Raw genomic sequence first — 17,673 nt, 5'->3', positions numbered from 1 at the left:
AATGTGTGTTAGAAATTGATTTTTCTCCATGATCTTTATGTGTTATTATATGGGCTTGTTATCAAATGGCTACTGAGAACTCCTGCAGCTAACTTTTTTGGGGGTACTTAGAGTTGCCTTTTTATTTATTGAAGTTTAAACGTGAATAATTTATGCTTCACCGAAGTACTTTGTCGTTTGTCAACGACCCTCCTTCATACAACAATGTCCTGGGCAGCAAGGATTCTAAACTTTTGAGATTATATCTCCAAGGAACACCAAGAGCAAGGCCCTTTGATGCATGAAGGAGAAATAGTATCATCACCAATGGCAGCGCTAATACAAACTTGACAGTTTGATTAATGCAAGCCATGATGACATACTTCAGCATTGCTTGACAGACTCAACCTTATTTGTAAATAAGTTACAGCAAATGTAGTTTAAAATAGGGTAAATTTGCCATTGAAAGGTTCAAGATGTATCCTGTCGCCATTACCTACTCCCACTATTGAATATGTGAAATAAGTTAGTTTGGTAGGTCAGAAACAGTGATATAGGCAATGCAGCTGCCATTTGTGCCCATGTAATAAAATCTAATTGTCTTGGCCTTTTTCACAACCACAAATGTATAATTATTCCTTGTGATTTTGAAGTGAAAGTTAAGCTGCACTGAATGCAGTTAGTGAAACTCGCATTTTTTAATTTTTTTAAGTCTTTAAAGTGATGAATATGCATGACACTTTGGGTGAAAACTTGTAAAATCTGCCACACGGGCTCTTGCATGAAATGGCTGATAAATTAATTAAATGAGTTAAACCAGCATTGCGTTATTACACTGCATGGAAAAGTGAAATGACATCCTTGTGCAATCATGTACAATTAATGGAGAAGATCACCATTCAAAGGTCATAATGAAGTGAATCTTCTACAAATCTTATGTTGCTGCATCTGGGCATGTGAATTATGTATGCCTTTTCAGATATTAAATATTATGAAGCATAGTATTCTGTTAAACTATGAAAAGCATAAAATAACTTTCAACATGGCAGCAGTTGCTGGTTTAAATCATTAGCATTCACTTGATTTAACTTCAAATGTGGTGGAATGGAATTTTTAATTCAGTTCTGGTTTTAAAAAGTCACAAAGCAAAAGCTTCCCACTGGCCAATCTGATGGTGTTCAAATTGGAAGAAAGATTTACCCCTTTTTTGGCTAAAATATAGGGGGCAACAACCCATCAAGAGCTTCTAGACTTATTTTTCTAATGCTTTGACAGATCTTGTTAATGATTATGAATTTTTTTTCTAAACAAGTTATTTGTCCTCTTTATTTCCAATGACTGTGGAAAGGCCTCCGATCTGTTTTATTTTAACTACTGGTATTATATTGCTGACGTGAGGAAATTGGCTATGGAGAATTAGAGAAAAGAATTCCCACACTCTACCTGCAATATATGTTGACACTCCAGTGGTCTTGTTGTTGCACTGCCCATATCTTAAAACTACTTTGGCTTTCTAAATTTAGCTCTGACAAGAGTACATTCATTGAATGGAAATCAGAGATTACCAGAAATTGTCTCCGGTCACTATAAACCTATCAAATTTCCAGTTTAAATGGCATTGGCAAAACCTTTGAATTAGAAGATTCACTTGTTTTTTAAGTAAAAGAGAAAAGAAAAAAATATATATATATTAGGTGGAAATTGCTTCATTTGGCCTGTGGAAAGCTGAGAAGTGGCAATTGTTGATCTTCAGAATTAAACTTCATTTGTTTTGATTCCCACAGTTTGGGGATTCCCAGCAGTTGCGCCTTGTGCGTATTCTGCGAAGCACCGTAATGGTCCGTGTTGGAGGAGGCTGGATGGCATTGGATGAATTCTTAGTGAAAAATGATCCCTGCAGAGGTAAGGCTGGATGGCAGTAGAATCCCCTAACTTTTGCCCGCCCTACCATGAGGAATTATTTGAACTATTTTACCTTCGTGGGTAGTGTGAGTATTTTATACATGGTATATCCATCTAGGATGCAGGTATCGTTTTTCAGGAATGAAGAAAATGCAGAGAGAGCATCTTAATGCTTGAAACTCAAAGTTAAAATGATGTTGCATTTTAATTACTTCTAAGGGAAATGGAATCATTTTATTACTGCCCTAAAATTCATTTCTTTACCCTTTTTGTCTTGTTGGTCTGGAAAAATATAACCAATGGTTTGTGAAATAAAATTTACAATCTGATCATTGTTGCTAGAGTTTAGTAGGTTGTAATGAGAGTTATTTTATGTGTTTCACCCAAATTCTCATACTTTTAGTGCAGGATGTAATTAAAAAGCTTCAAGAAATGTACTTATACTGACTCAGGAACTTCCCCATCGTCATGTACAAATTAAATTGAAAAACGTACAATAGTGACATCTAAATGCTAAAATTAAAGTTGGTGTGTTTTGTGAATAAATGGATTTTGTAACAACTCTCAAAGAAGGTTGGAAGTGAATTGTACAAGATTTAATAAGTGCTAAGAATGGAGGATGTGGTTCGGTGTGGATAGATGTGAACAAAATGGGGGAATGTTATGAGTGTTCAGGGAAAAGGTGGCGGTGGATGTGGATATTGTCATTTAAGAACATTGAGAGATTTTTATGTTTACAGAAGGATATAGAAAAAGGGGTTAAATTCCAATGATCAACGGGTTTAAGACGTTTTTAAAGCCGGGATACTGTGCTCCAACTTATTGAAAGAGTTATGCTGTAAAACAAAAAAAAGGCATAATTCCGCTAGTATGTACCTGGGAGAGAAACAATATATGTTAACAATCCGCTATAGCTGAAAGGAAATGTGATAGAGGTTTTTAAGTATATGATGGTTTCAAATAGAGTGATAGCAAAAGATTGTTTTCTCAGTTTTGAAAATCAGTTGACGCAAAGAGCGAGTAAAGAGTTTGGAATAACAATCCTCATATTGCTAGTTGTTAGCGGACTAAGTATTAAACAGAGAAAGTTTCATCCTTTAAAAAAAGAACTGGATTAAAAAGAAGCTGCAGAAGAAAATGGTTGTGTGGGGATAGATGAAGAGTAAGGCACAAGGATTTGTTCGCATTGCTTCAGCGAAGTGAGCACAGATTAAACAGCTCGTGTGCTGTAAGTTTCAATAATTGTATTTGGAATGTACATTCACTTATAAGTCTTTGTACAGCCAGGGGATAAAAAGAATAAATTGAGTACCTTAATTTTGAAGCCCAGATGAAATGGTTCATAACTGCAGAACTATCGATGCTAAGCTTCTGTTTTCTAACTCTCTAACGGTCTTTAAGTTCCTTTTATTCCCTTTGCTAAGGCTCTTATCTGTTTATCTATCTGACTGAAGATGATTTTCTACTTGATGCTCTTGCACATATTCAGATCTGTGTTCCAGCACAAGGTTACAAGAAACTAAAGGTATGATAGAGATCATTAAATGTCCAACCTTAAAAGAAACCTTTCAAAGATCTTCTTTGTAAACATTTCAATCAGGAAATTGGTCCCAGAGTTAACCCTTCATATCCATCAGACTCAGTATTGATTGTCAGTCATTTTTTTATTTTAAAGAAAACAATTTCTTAATCCCATTTGACTAAAGTCAACCAATCTCCACCCCCCCCCCCACCCCCATCTTTCAAATGAAGGATCAGGACAGACTATTGCAGATGTTTCTGCCACTCACAATTGAAGAATTTCAAATCGTCACAAACCTGTGCTTATTAAGGCCAATCAACTCGTGCATCTCTTCAAAACAAAATTCTGGAACTGAGCAAATTCAACTTTAAAATATTTTCACAATCTTGGCTTAACCAATTAAGATTTGAATGAAAGTTGATCAATCAAGTCTAACTGCCTCATGGTGACTGAGCAAACTGCAGGGTTCCCATTGGTGAAGCAAAATGGACTCCTGCCTAACATAGTTATCATTAAAAGATCACCAAAAAAACACAGGCCTTCCCATGTTGATGAGCTTGTTACAGATGAGTTTGAATCAACCCTGGAATTTAAGCGTGACAGCTGGATTGTGAAATGAATGGCAATGTTAAGCTAGGTGGAGAAGTGCAACTTCAATTACGTGGGTAATTTTAAAAAAAAGAGTTAATACACATGGCAAAAATTAAATTCAAATAGTTACACATTAATCATCAATTTGATTATCAAATGGCTCGAGATTGTTTTCAAATTTCCACAAATGCTGCTCTATAACCAACAATACAAAATTATTCAAGGTCACCAAATCTTGAACTGTTTCTCAGTCGCAGAATGATGAAGATCAAGGTTTCAAATATGAACTGAAGTCTGAGCCCATATCCTTCTGATCCATGGCTGCATACCTAGCAGCTCCAATGTACAACATTGATCAGATTCCTTTTTCAGGTTCTTTACAGTCTTTTTCATGGTCACTTCAAGTTATGCACTTTCTCTGTAGCTATGACACTTTACTCTGTACTGTTAATTGTTTTTACCTGTACTACATCAATGCACTCTGTACTAACTCAACGTAACTGCACTGTGTAATGAATTGACCTGTACAATCAGTTTGTAAGACAAGCTTTTCACTGTACCTTGGTACAAGTGACAATAATAAACCAATACCAATATTTTAGTTAGCATTGGACAAAAAGGGCATGTACTGAAGGGAAATGGTTAAGGTGTTGTCACGTGCAAGTCCACTAAGTAAACAACTCTGTTATTCTTTTCCAGTCTGTCTGCTTATTGAGTTTCAGATTTTTATGTCATTTTTTTTCTAGTTCATCATCAGGGGAATAAACTGTTACGATCGGAATCAAATTCTTCGATTTCCAGTCACTCTCCGATAGGTTGGCAATTCTTCTCTGTCCAGCTCTTTCTCACTTTCTTTCTCTATCCTCCTCCTTGCCATGAATGACTTGGCTTTGTTCCATCAGCTAGGTTGACAGGCTGCCCCTCTGCACACAGTATCGCAGCCAGGCTATCAGAATGCACTATTTTATTCTCTTCCTTTGACTTCTTAACCTATTTCCCATAGTTTCAATGTGATCTTTTTTAAATTAAGGTTTTGAATTAGAACAGGCAGAAATCAAAAAACAAAACTGATCCAATTAGAATCTTCATTATAATTAATGTTTCAAATTATTAGATGACATAAATTGAAAGATTAAGGAATTATTAATATTTTGGGCCAAGCATGTGCAATCGGTTGCCAAAAACACAGTGCATTCAATAGATTATTATAAAAATTTCAGGAAAAAAAAGAGATTGAGTGTTTAGATCTGAAAGTTGATCTATCACAGAGATGGGTTTCCTTTGCAGATCACTGTGGCATATTTGGCCGGCATCTAACATTATTGGAAGACTTGTATTACCCTGGCATTTTTGTCCAGAGTGGAATGTGGTTCATTTTCCATTCCCATTTCCAGAGTGGAAAGTGATTTTGGTGTTTAATTGACTTGTATGTTTCATCCATCACCAAAGTATCTTTGGTCAGAAGACCATCCTCAGATATTCAACTAGCAAAAAAAGGCAAAGACTGTTAAAATAAAATTCTGACTGCTTAGATCATTGGCATTTAATGTGATCTGATAATTTTCCTTTCTGCTTTAAATTGGAAAGTCCCAAATAAAAGTCAAAATAAGAGTGTTGCTTCTATGTTTCTGTCTGTTCTAATGCAAGGAAGTAAGTTACAAAATCAAAAAGCAGTTAATGACTGTGAACATGCTATTTGTTGCAACACCCAAATATAAAAATGGAATATCTTTGAAGAAAGATACAAGAAATGAAGTACCTATTGGTTAATAACAACACAAGTTAATTTTGAAAAGCCAGGCTGTACTGTGTGCTGAGCCAATTGCACCAATTTCCAAATTGCATGTAAACTGCTCACCACTTTCACTACTTAGATTCTTTTTCACAAAAGTAGTGCAGACTTCCATAATGCAGTTCCACACTTGAGTGAGTTCTAGAAACCTGCTGGCTTTTATTTCATTATAGCAGTGTTATTTTGAAAACCTTGTCACAAGGATTGATCTGAAGATGTGTTTCTTTAACACATCTGGCTAGATTGTTTCCATAATTTTTAATGTTCAATCTAATTTGTTTCACATTTCTACTGATATAACTTAGTTTTACTTTTGCTGGGGGAATGGATGGATTAAAATTGGTGTAAAACAAAATATTTTCTAGAAGAAGCTTAGACTTAAAAGAAAATTTATAAGATGCAATATATAGAGAATTGGTGAAAGTAAATATATTAAATCTAACAACTTTTCTAAATAACTACATTCACCATGATTGGATCAGTGTACCAATTACCATGATGTAGTAAATAGTTGGGGAAGGGTGCAGTGCATTGATGGACTGGGGAGAGAAGGCACATGGAAATGCTCCGTTCCCACCCTATAATCTCTTTTGGACCCTTTCTGATGCCCTTGCATCCTTCCTATAGTGTTTTATAAAGATTCAACATAAATTCCCTGCTTTTATATTCTCTTCCTTTTGATAAAGCCTAGAATTGTGCATGCCTTATTTAACTACTTCATCTACCTACCTGACCACTTTCAGTCATTTGTGTACATCTATCCAAGTGGCATTTGCTTATGCACCCCTTTTAGAATGGAGTTCTTTAAATAAAGTTTAATGTGAAGAAATTGGAGGTTCTGCATTTTGGTAGGACAAATGAGGAGAAGCATCTGCCCATTCTAACAGCTTGTCTATATCGAGCTGCAATCTATCACCATCCTCTTCACAGTTTTGTGTCATCTACAAACTTAGAAGTTTTGGCTTGCACTTCCAAGTCTAGGTCACTGATATAGATAAAAAAAATCAATGCCCTTTACACCAATCCCTGGAGAAACACCACTGTTCACCTTTCCTCAGCCCAAAAAAAATTTGCCATGATGCTCTGTTGTCTGTTATTTAGCCAACTTCATATCATGCATTCAATTCCTTTTTCTGCCATGGTCTTCAACTTTGCTGATAAGCCTGCTTTGGAAGTCCATGTACATCATATCAACTACAATACTCTCATCAACTCTATCCATTACCTCATTAAAAACTTTCCATCAAATTGGTTAAACATAATTTGCTCTCAGTGAAGCATGCTGGCTTGCATTAAATTAACCTATTTTCTTCCAAGTAGCTGTTAATTCCTTTCCAGATAAACATTTCTAAGTTTTCCCACCACTAGGGTCAAACTAACTGGCCTGTAGTCACTGAACTTATCTTAACATTTGCCACTCTCCAGTCTGCTGGTACCATCTCTGTATCCAAAGAGCTCTGGAGATTATGGATGCCTCCTTAAAGTTCAGACAATTTTTCTAATACCTCTTTGTTATCAAATTTAAGCATACCTAGTGTCTCATTTGTCTCTTCTTTCACTACTACTTTGGAAACACCTTTTTCCCTGGTGAAGATGCATGCAAATTACTCATTTAGTACCTTAACAGTGCCCTCAGCATCCATTTGCAAGTTAATATTTTTGTCCTTCATGGCCCCCACTACTCCATTTACTAACTTTCTACTACTTATATGCGTATAGCACATGTTTAAATTCCCATTTATGTTGGCAGTAAATCTCAATCTTTTCTCGTATGCTGTCTCTGCCTCTTAATTTTCACTTCCTCTCCAGTTCTTTCATAATCAGCCTGATTCTTGCTGGTACTTACAAAGTGACTCTTGTCATTCACACCCTTTTTATGCTTTTTCTTCTTCTCAACTTCTTTTGTCATTCAGGGTGCTCTGAATTTGTTAGTTCTTCCTTTGCCAGTCTCAACCATACCTGTACCATTTCTTCCTTAAAGGCAGCCCATTGTTCTTTACAGTTTTACCTGTCAAGTTTTGTTTCCAATTTACCTGGGCCAGATCCACAACAACCTTGTTGAAACTGGCCGTCTTCCCGAAGTAGAAAAATAGTAAAGGTGTAAGGATGAGTAGTATAGAGGGTGTATGAGTAAGACAGCAAAGATGCATACTTGCTGTCTTTCATGAATTAGCAGTTAGGCTTCAACATTCTACAGAAAAAACAAGTCGAATGATAGTTTAGAGATAGGGAGGACAATAAAATCCTCGACTAACCTTGAGAGGGTTGGATCCATGGACAGCCTGGCTTCTGCTGGAATGCATCTAAGGTAAGAGCTGGTCAGAACTAGCCCCATTATAGTGAGTAATTAGGACTGATAATGTGTGGGCTGTGCCTATGAGGGCAGATAGGCCATTCACCCATTTGTAAGTGTAAGTAATCCTTTGTACTGCAACACTCCAATTAATTATTTTTACTCTGGCTTCCTCCTTCTCCTTTGCTACAGCTGGCCTAATCTTAATGTTATGATCACCATCTTCTGAATAGTTCCCTCCTGAAACGTGATTCATTTGGCCCACCTCAGTCGCAAATGAGATTCAGTCATGCTTCTTCCTCACTGGACCAGAAACATATTGCTCTCAAAATTTATTCTGGACATATTTTGGAAACTCTTCACCTTCTCAGCCCTTATTTTTATCCATGTTTACATTGAGATAATTAAAGCCCCCCATTCTAACTACCCTATAGTTCTTGCACTTCTCTGTAATCTCCATGCATATTTGCTCCTTCAGCAGATAAATTCATCTTTGCACAATGCAAATTAGTTTTAGATTAATCTTTTAAGGATTTTTTAAAATTTGGGTCATGTTGCAAATTTATCTTTGGGTAGAAATTAATCTCTGATTATGTCAAGTGTATTGTTAGTCTCACTAAAATTTGATTCCATTAACTTCAGAAGTAGAACGTAAAGCACATAGGCTAAAAGTGAATTAGAGTAGCGTATGTAACTGAGGACAAACCAGTGGATGTAGTGTGTCAGATTTCCATAAGGTTAGGGCTCCTGGTATTGGCACAGTTAAAAGATTGATTAAGTGAAAGAAACCAAGGGTTGTGGATAAATAGGTCTTTTTCAAGTTGGCAACCTATAACTAGTGGCATGCCAAATGGATCAGTGCTGAGTCGGTTACTGAGAATTTATATTAATGACTTGGAGGAAGGCACTGAGTATATTGTATCCAAGTTCACTGGCAATACAAAGATAGGTGCCAGGAGGACAGAAAAAAAATCTGTGGACAGATTATAGACTGGTTAAGTAATTGGACAAAAAAAAGCAAATGGAGTATAATATGTTAAAGTCCTACTACAATTGCAAAGGGTTTAATAAAGCCTTACCTGCATTGCATACAATTTTGATCTCCTTATTTTAAGGAGGGATACACTTGAGACAGTGCCGAGAAAGTTCACTAGATTCCCCTGATAAAGGAGGTTTTCTTAAAAGGAAAGATTCATGAGATAGGGCCTATAAATTCCCCACACCATTATTAATAGCTCTCAACCTCCAGTTTATTTTTAACGACTTTGCCAATTCTTTATGCACTATTGGTGGTGTCAGTCTCAATAGGGTTTGCTTTAAAAGTGGCAGAGTCCAGTGTTTTCATCTCATCCTAATTGCAGTTCATTTTTAAAGTATGTTTCATAGTGATTAGATTTGTTTTATTGTTTAAGTAGTATCGGTGTAGTCAGTTTAACTCAGCCATCTGAATAAGCAGCTAAAAGTAAGGCTAGATGGATACATGGAGAGATAGATTCAAATGTCTCTTCCTTTATAACTTTTGAAAGATTATTTTTGAATATTCCAATTCAGTCCCTTTTACAGAGAGCCTCGTGCTTCTGAGTAATTGGCTGAAACTATTTTGATCTATTAATCCACTTGAAAGAAACTTGGGAAAAGAAATTTAGAGACCTACCATTTTTCCTTAACATTTAGTTTTTAAAAGATATGCTAATAGTCAAATGCCCAACTTGTACCAGCAGAGAATGCCTTTTTCAAAGTCATTTATCCCTCTTATGCATACTTTGCTCCACTTGGGAAGGTGGTGTAGTTCAGGCTGTGAACAATTCTAGCATTACCATGATGTTGCCTTTTGATCAGATCAGAGATGTGCATGTAGCATGGCAAGAATGGCACTGTCAAGCTGGCCTTCAGTTTTTCCATTTTCTCACAAACTGTTACAACTATTTGGAGACTCAAACAAATCAGGCCCTTAATCTTGTCCCATAACTGAATAAATTGTTTTGTCTTTAGTCACTGAATTTGAGCTTGAGTATCCTTACAGGAAACCACCAACAACTGCATTTGATTGTATTTTAAACAAGAATATAATCTATATCATCAAAATTCATAAAACTGTATTGCTAAAATTCATTGTATTGTAAACCAAACTTAAACATGCTGCATGATCAGCAGTTTCAATACAGTTGCTGATTTGAACTGCAATTTTTTGGTATAGTTTATTGTACTGATATCATGGGTAGCTGTTTTGAATTGATTTTTGCTTGCTTTCCTGCAACAGCAATATATAGACTTTGGTTTCATTATTTTATCACTTTTTTTCAAAATTTTCCTTCAGCAAGGGGACGAACCAATTTAGAACTGCGAGAGAAATTTATATTACCAGAGGGAGCACCTCAGGGCATGGCTCCCTTCAGGATGAGAGGTCGCAAATCCAAGCCTTCTTCCAGGGCTGCATCTCCAACCCGATCCAGCTCCAGTGCCAGCCATAGTAACCACAGTTGCACATCCATGCCTTCGTCACCTGCAACTCCAGCCAGTGGAAACAGGGTAGGTATTTTATCTTGTTTCTTCCTATAGCGTTAAAATATTAACTCTTTAATTTTAGTCCAAAACTGGATGAAATTTTAATTCCAAATAAAATATATCAATAACATACTATCACTATTGTTACAAATACATTACACATAAATCAATATTAACAAAAATTATGTTCCCTGGTATTTTATGGTATAACTTTCATTAAATGCACAGAGTAAAATGTTGTGCGTACCAGAAACATTAAATTGAAAGCTCCTTTTAAGGCTTGGTAAATTTATAGATATCATGTTTGGTATCGTGTAATGCTATTGTCAGCCATATAGTCACCCAAGCACACCCCATAACTGAATCAAAAATAATAGAGTTTGGACTTATTACCTGCCTTTTTAAGTTTCTAAAAAGCTCAATGTTCAGATGTGTAAAAGTGCAAAAAAATGTTCATCAATAATGAATATGACACTTAATGTGTGTTGGTGTATTTCCCCTTCACTTGTTCATTGTTCATGCAAAATAAATTGATCTGTAATTTTGATTTTACTCTCATGGAACTTTCAGGAAAACTTCATTGCTGAAAATATATCTTCAATGTTTCTCATTAGTCTATAATTGCATCAAAGCAAATAGATCTCAAAGCAGCTTTTGATGTCAGAGTTATCCATATTAGAGTTAACAGACCACTTGGTGAAGCAGGGAAAAAGTTGTCTGCTCACAGCAAAAAAATCTTTATTTTCTCTCTGTAAAACAAATTGATGTTGTTACATACTAATAATCTTTGTACAGGGACACAGGTCATATTTCTTTATCATTACTCAAGTCTATGGCATTTTTTTCTGTTGCATTCATTTTTAATTGGTAATATCACCCTTACATTGAACAAGATTGAGTGTTTGGAATGACCAGAAGTTAACTCAGCCAAAGTAAATTAACGATGTCTGAATCCACGTTCTGGACTTCTGTCATCTGTTTTTTTTAATGCACAGCATTCATGAAGCTTTCTTGGTAAATTTAAATTTGAAATTAAACATCTGTGTCTAATTAGAATTTGTACAAAAATTAACTCTTACAAAGGCACACAAATGTGTGATTTGTTTTTTTTAAGGCAAGGCAAAGGCTACAACATTTTGGTAAATATATTTTTGAACACAGGAATAGCCTGGTCTCATTTTATTATTTGTGAAGAAAGGAAGTTTCTTGTTCAATGTTTTATAAAGATGCAAGTTGTCCTTGAAATCTGTGAATTTGTTCACACAAGTTTCTTATATTTCAGTTATTTAATTTTCATTTACATTTGTTTATTATTTGGTGATTTTTAACATTTCATTGTTCAACATTAATTTTATGTTAACATTTGCCCATCCTTTTAATCCCTTTTCTTTTACCATCTATTATCCATCTTGCTTCTAATCCTCTCCTACTCCATCCTACCTTCCTTTCCCACCTCACAGACGCCCCAGACCTTCACACGTTGTTATGACAAACCTTGGTTGACAAACAGTAAAGCCTCTACTCCCACTAAGTGCCTAGACTCACATGTGTTCCAGATCCCCAGCATTGAGGTACAGTATAAAACACACAAAGGTAGTAAGAAGACTCAATGACAAAACAGAGCAGTGGTCAATGAGTGGCATCTGCTGCCTAGTTAAGCCACAAAATTGTACTCGGATTTACTCTTGAGGTATGTGATCCTCAATTCAAATTAAAATTCACTGTTTGGACATCATTGAAAAATAATATTTAGTAATTATCAGAATATATAATATTATCTACACATTTTAAAGATAAGTATTGTGACATAGAATTACATTAATAATGTTTTTAATTAACAGCACCAAGAATTACAGAAATGTGTGCACCAACTATCTTTTAAACTTAAGCTTTGGTAGAAAAATATACTTTTGAGTAGAGACTTTGTTCTGAAACTAAAAACTCTATTTTGTTGAAAAAAATTTACAAATAAATAACATAGCTTTTGTTTATTGCATATCGCATTTTTTTAATCAGCATCACTTATCCAAAAACTTGGTTCCAAATGAAGCACAAGAAAAAAGAATGCACGTGAAAGAAGAATGTGTTCCCTACTCCATCCAAAACAGGCACTCTTCCTGTCTCTGCCTTGGATTGGTTTCTTTAAATAATTCAATAACTCAAATATGTGGTCAACATTGCAGTTGTGTACTATATATGGGTCCTTCATTATTCCTGAGTGTCCAAATAGATTTAGTATTTCGGAAATACTCCAACTATATTACATTTACATTTATGAATCTTTAGTTATAATTAGAGTGGAGAATTTATATCACATTTTTGGTAATAGAGAAGCAGCTGGTTCTTAATATTTGCGTAGTTGGCTTTCTGAGTAATCAGTTGCGAAAGTAAGAATTGGTACCTTTAAAATCTCTAAACTGGTTCCTCTACTGAGAATTGGTTTTAGTCTGTTTTTGACCATGATGCTGAAAAAGGAAGGGCTTGCCCATAAAGAGTTCTTTGTCTAGACTGTTCCATACTAAAGAAAATTGCTTGGGAGGTGTTTGAAATCACATGTGAGTGAAAGAACATTTAGGGAAAAACTGGAAAGTATTGAAAATGGAACTACCAAAGCAGTGTTGGAGATGACTGCCTGTCCTGGTGGAGTTACTGGAACTTAAATGTTAGTGCCATGAAAATTGCCATGATCATTTTTTAAACTATAACCAATTTTTAATAGGAAGCAGGTACACTCATGTTACACCATTGCTCTGTCATAGAATCTGCTTTCAGCTTGTTTGTTTGTCATATTCCAAATTTTGTGCCTCTTATCCATCATCAGAATGTTTCGTGTACCAAATGAAATGCTTTCTCTCCATATTAGTTAAATACACCAGGATTTCTATATTTCTAGATTTATATAATGGCTTGATCATATGCTCAGGACATTCCAAAACTAGTGAATCATTTTGAAATGAGGATTTTGCTGTAATTTATAAAACACAATCCCATGATGGGTAATTAGGAAGAAATCTGGTTTGGTAGCAACAGTTGGAAGGACACCAGAAAACTCTCTGCTCCTCTTTTGAATGGTTCCATGCGACATTTGCGTGGATGGAGCCCCAGATTAACACCTAATCCAAAAGGCACCACTTCTGATCCCTTTCTCTCTATACTGCAAAAGTATCATTTTTAATTATGCGCTCAAGATCTGGAGTGAGATTTAAAACTATAATCTTTTATTTTAAGTGCCAAGCTGACTCTTAATGTGCTTTTGTGTTAAATGAATCCTCAGTTCCCTGCCTAATATGATAGGAAAACTAGCATTAAATATTGGTACCAATGAACACAATGACATTAAGAAAGAAGTTTGTTTTATGTTAGCTTCTCAGAATGTTAAATGCCGGGTATAATTTGTGTTTATGTTCTCTATGGTTGAAGTATATTTATCATTTGGTATATGGGAAAGATCTTAAATTCTTTACATAAATGTAATTTGACATATAACATGTTAAGCACAGTTCCAGTTGCTCAGGGTTAATATTACATAATATTATGATACGCTTGGCTGGATAGATTAGCAGCATTCTAGATTCTTGCTTTCAATCGAGACCACAGTGAACTCATCGAGTCATATAATTCAGACAGTAACATTCAGTTTCTAGAAGGAATTTGCAAATTTTTAAAGAAAACAAGATTAGTTACACTTGGAGCCCTAAGTAACTAAGAGAAAGGATTTCCTCAGTACCTGAATGTTCTACATCCCATCTGAATTATCCTGTTATGATTGACAAGAAACCATTTGTAACTGACTGGAAAATTAAGATAATCAATTATGAATGACGTAATCTATTGGGATTGTGTTTATTGTTCTTCATTCATCTTTCAAGTGGCATTTTAAAACTTCTGTACTTCAAACTAGGTGACTCCTGTGCAGGGAAGTAAACTCAGACGACCAAGCTACCACTCCAGTAAGGTTTCACTCACTGGAGACAATGGCAATGTGCCTGCTACCACCAAGTCCAGCAAAACTGGTGAGTTCTGAAGATGATCAAGAAATGGATGAAAATGAATGGGGTTGGTCGCAGCTGAGACGGCAGGGGTGCAGAATCTTCCTCTTTGAGCCTTTAATCTTGAGTGGGAATGTGCTATGAATTTTGTGGTATTTACAGTTGTGCTTTTATAAAACTCCAAGACATTTAAGGTAATGTATTGTGACCAGTGTTCCAAGTCCTAGGCTTATGTGCTCATGTTGAGAGAGGACCAAAGGTGTCACTGTGTTCCATTTGCAGACTCCCTGTGACTTCCAGAGACAGGACCCATGCCCTCTCAGGTTCTCTGCCAGTCAGACCTGGTGGGGGATCTGAGATCCCATTAATTTCAATGTGAATTTTAACCCTGTGTATTATTATGTTTCATTTAATGCTTCTGATTATTTCTCAGTGATATATGTGTTCTTAATTAACTTCTTTTAAATTTGTTTTTAATTTACTTCCATTTAAAAAAAAGATTTTTAAAGCTTCTGGTTATCTTATGCTTTCAAATGTTAGAAAAATGAACATGCCTGCTCATGTCTCACACAAATATATCATTGGATTTTTTTTTGTTTCTTAATTATTAAGATATAACTGTTATATTTGTGACCATAAATGCTTATTTAGCAGTGAACAGATAATTACATAAAATCTGTACATCTGATTTTGTAGAATGTCTGTCTTTTTTTCCCATTTTCAGTTAAATATGAAAATAATTTTCAAAATAATTGTTAGAAATATAAATGAATGACACCTCTGAAGAATAGTAAGATTTCACTATTATTTGCATCTGTGCAGTTTTTATATTTTTTTATCTTTAACATTGAAAGAATAGCCGATCCTCAATTTATAATTCCCTCTTTCATGCCACAATTTTTATCACTCAAAAGCATAAGTTTTCACATTGAGAATAATCATTGTTCTTTCACATTGTAACTCTTGAACTGGTTGACCTGAGCCAAGGTAGCAGACAATGTGATAAATATTCAGCAGATTAGGCAGCTTCTGTGGAGAGAGAAACAAGATTAATGTTTCAGGTCAATGACCCTTCAACAGTAACTCTGATTTAACTGTCCACAATCCCCTAGGTTAATTTAAAAATATATTGACAAGATGCCCTAAAATTATTGTTGTTTGGCAACTCTTCTGCAGAGTGTGATGATGTGAAGAGGACCAGGATCAAATGTAGTGATCTCATGAATCAAATGCTCACTGTTAAATCTGACACATGAATAGTGAACAGATGACAACTCAAACTCATAAAACTTAACCAAACAAAGAGGATTGGAGGGTGAAATAGTCTGTGAAATCCAACTTTATCAAAAAATAGGCTGAAGTTAAATATGCTGGACGCTCTTTTAGTTTTTGGTAGACAATCAAGCTTTTCCCATTTGTTTGTTCCCTAGGTGCATGAGAAGATAACTATATTTATGTACTTAGTCTTGAACGATTTCATAAAAATTATTCTAGGTAGTATCCAGGATGGATCAAACCAGTCTATAGGTCTAAACTCAATAGAGTTAGTGTCACATGACTGCTATCAAATCTCCCAACATTTAAGACAACTTTTGAAGTTGATAGAATAGACCTCCTGACACCTTTTAAGGTAATAATATCACATCAACATTAACCATACAATGATTACATGTACTGAAAATAGAATTTAGTGCAGCACAGGAACGGGTTCTTCAGCCTGTAATGTCTGCGCCAACCATGATAACTATCTAAACTAATTCCATCTGCCTGCACAAGGTCCATATCTCTCTATTCCCTGCCTGTTCATATGTCTGTCTAAATGCTTCTTAAACATCGCTATCATATCTGTTCTACTACATCCGCTGGCAGTGCGTTCCAGGCACCTACAACCCTCTGTTTAGAAAAATCTCCTTTAAACCACTTCCCCCCCCCCCCACCTTAAATCTATGCCCTCTAGTGTTTGACATTTTCACCCTGGAGGGAAAAAGACTCTGACCATCTACTCTGTCTATGTCCCTCAATGTTATATACTGAAGGGTGACCTTATATTTTGTATCAGTTTGTCCCTCAGCCTCCTACACTCCAGAGCAAACAATCCAAATTTATCCAACCTCTAATAACTAATACTCTCCAATCTAGGCAACATCCTGGTGAACTTCTTCTGCACCCTCTCCAAAGCCTTCAATTTCTTTCTGTAATGCAATGACCAGAACTGAACACAATACTCCAATTATGGCCTAACCAAAGTTTTATACAGCTGCAACATGACTTGTCAACTTCTATAGTCAGAGCCCTGACTGATGAAGGCAAACATGCCGTACGCCTTCTTTACCACCCCATCCACTTGTGTTGCCACTTTCAGGCAGCTATGAACTTGCACCCCAAGATCTCTCTATACATCAATGTTCCCGAGGATCCTACCCTTTACTGTATACCTTCCTCTTGCACTTGACCTCCTGAAGTGCAGCACCTCACACTTGTCAGGATTAAACTCCATCTGCCATTTCTCCACCCAACTTTCCAATTGATCTATATCCTGCTGTATCCTTTGACAACCTTCCTCACTATCTGCATTTCCACCATTTTTTGTGTCATCTGCAAACTTGCTAATCAGACTACCCACATTTTCATCCAAATCATAAATATATATTTAGGACAACAGAGGTCCCAGCACTGATCCAAGTGGAACACTACTGGTAACAGACCTCCAGTCAGAAGTCCACCCCTCCACCACTACCCTCTGTTTTCCATGACCAAGGCAGTTTTGAATCCAACCTACCAACTCCCTGTGGATCGCATGTGATATAATCTTCTGGATCAGCCTATCATGAGGGACCTTGTCAAGTGCTTTTCTAGAGTCCATGTAGACAACATCCACTGCCCTGACCTCATGAATCACCTTTAATACCTCTCAAAAAAAACTCCAAGTTTATGAAACATGGCCCTCCCCCACAAATAATTGTTGAACCTTCCCTTTAAGGTTACAGTGGTCAACACCACACAAAAATTGGATCCATTAAGTTAAAACATATGCTGCAAACCTAAATGGTTTATATATTTTGATAATGCACATACTGATTTGACATTTACATCTTTTAAT

The 17,673-nt window shown here is 35.8% G+C and overlaps 1 protein-coding gene across 20 annotated transcripts in view; it reads left to right on the top strand.

Annotated features, from left to right (window-relative positions):
- Window positions 1–17,673, top strand: part of macf1a (microtubule actin crosslinking factor 1a) — a 426,068-nt gene that overhangs the window by 406,611 nt on the left and 1,784 nt on the right. For 15 of the 20 annotated variants that reach the window (XM_052036543.1, XM_052036536.1, XM_052036533.1 and 12 more), the window contains 4 exons: window positions 1,764–1,881; window positions 10,397–10,608; window positions 12,045–12,155; window positions 14,486–14,597. In XM_052036543.1, the coding sequence (XP_051892503.1) occupies window positions 1,764–1,881; window positions 10,397–10,608; window positions 12,045–12,155; window positions 14,486–14,597 (553 nt within the window). The remainder of the gene's footprint in view (window positions 1–1,763; window positions 1,882–10,396; window positions 10,609–12,044; window positions 12,156–14,485; window positions 14,598–17,673) is intronic. The other 5 variants (XM_052036540.1, XM_052036542.1, XM_052036541.1 and 2 more) reach the window with 1 other exon arrangement.

Source organism: Pristis pectinata, chromosome 22 (genome assembly GCF_009764475.1).
Source record: "Pristis pectinata isolate sPriPec2 chromosome 22, sPriPec2.1.pri, whole genome shotgun sequence".
Taxonomy (NCBI): domain Eukaryota; kingdom Metazoa; phylum Chordata; class Chondrichthyes; order Rhinopristiformes; family Pristidae; genus Pristis; species Pristis pectinata.
The sequence above is the reverse complement of the archived record's forward strand: the minus strand, read 5'-3'. Positions and strand labels throughout refer to the sequence as shown.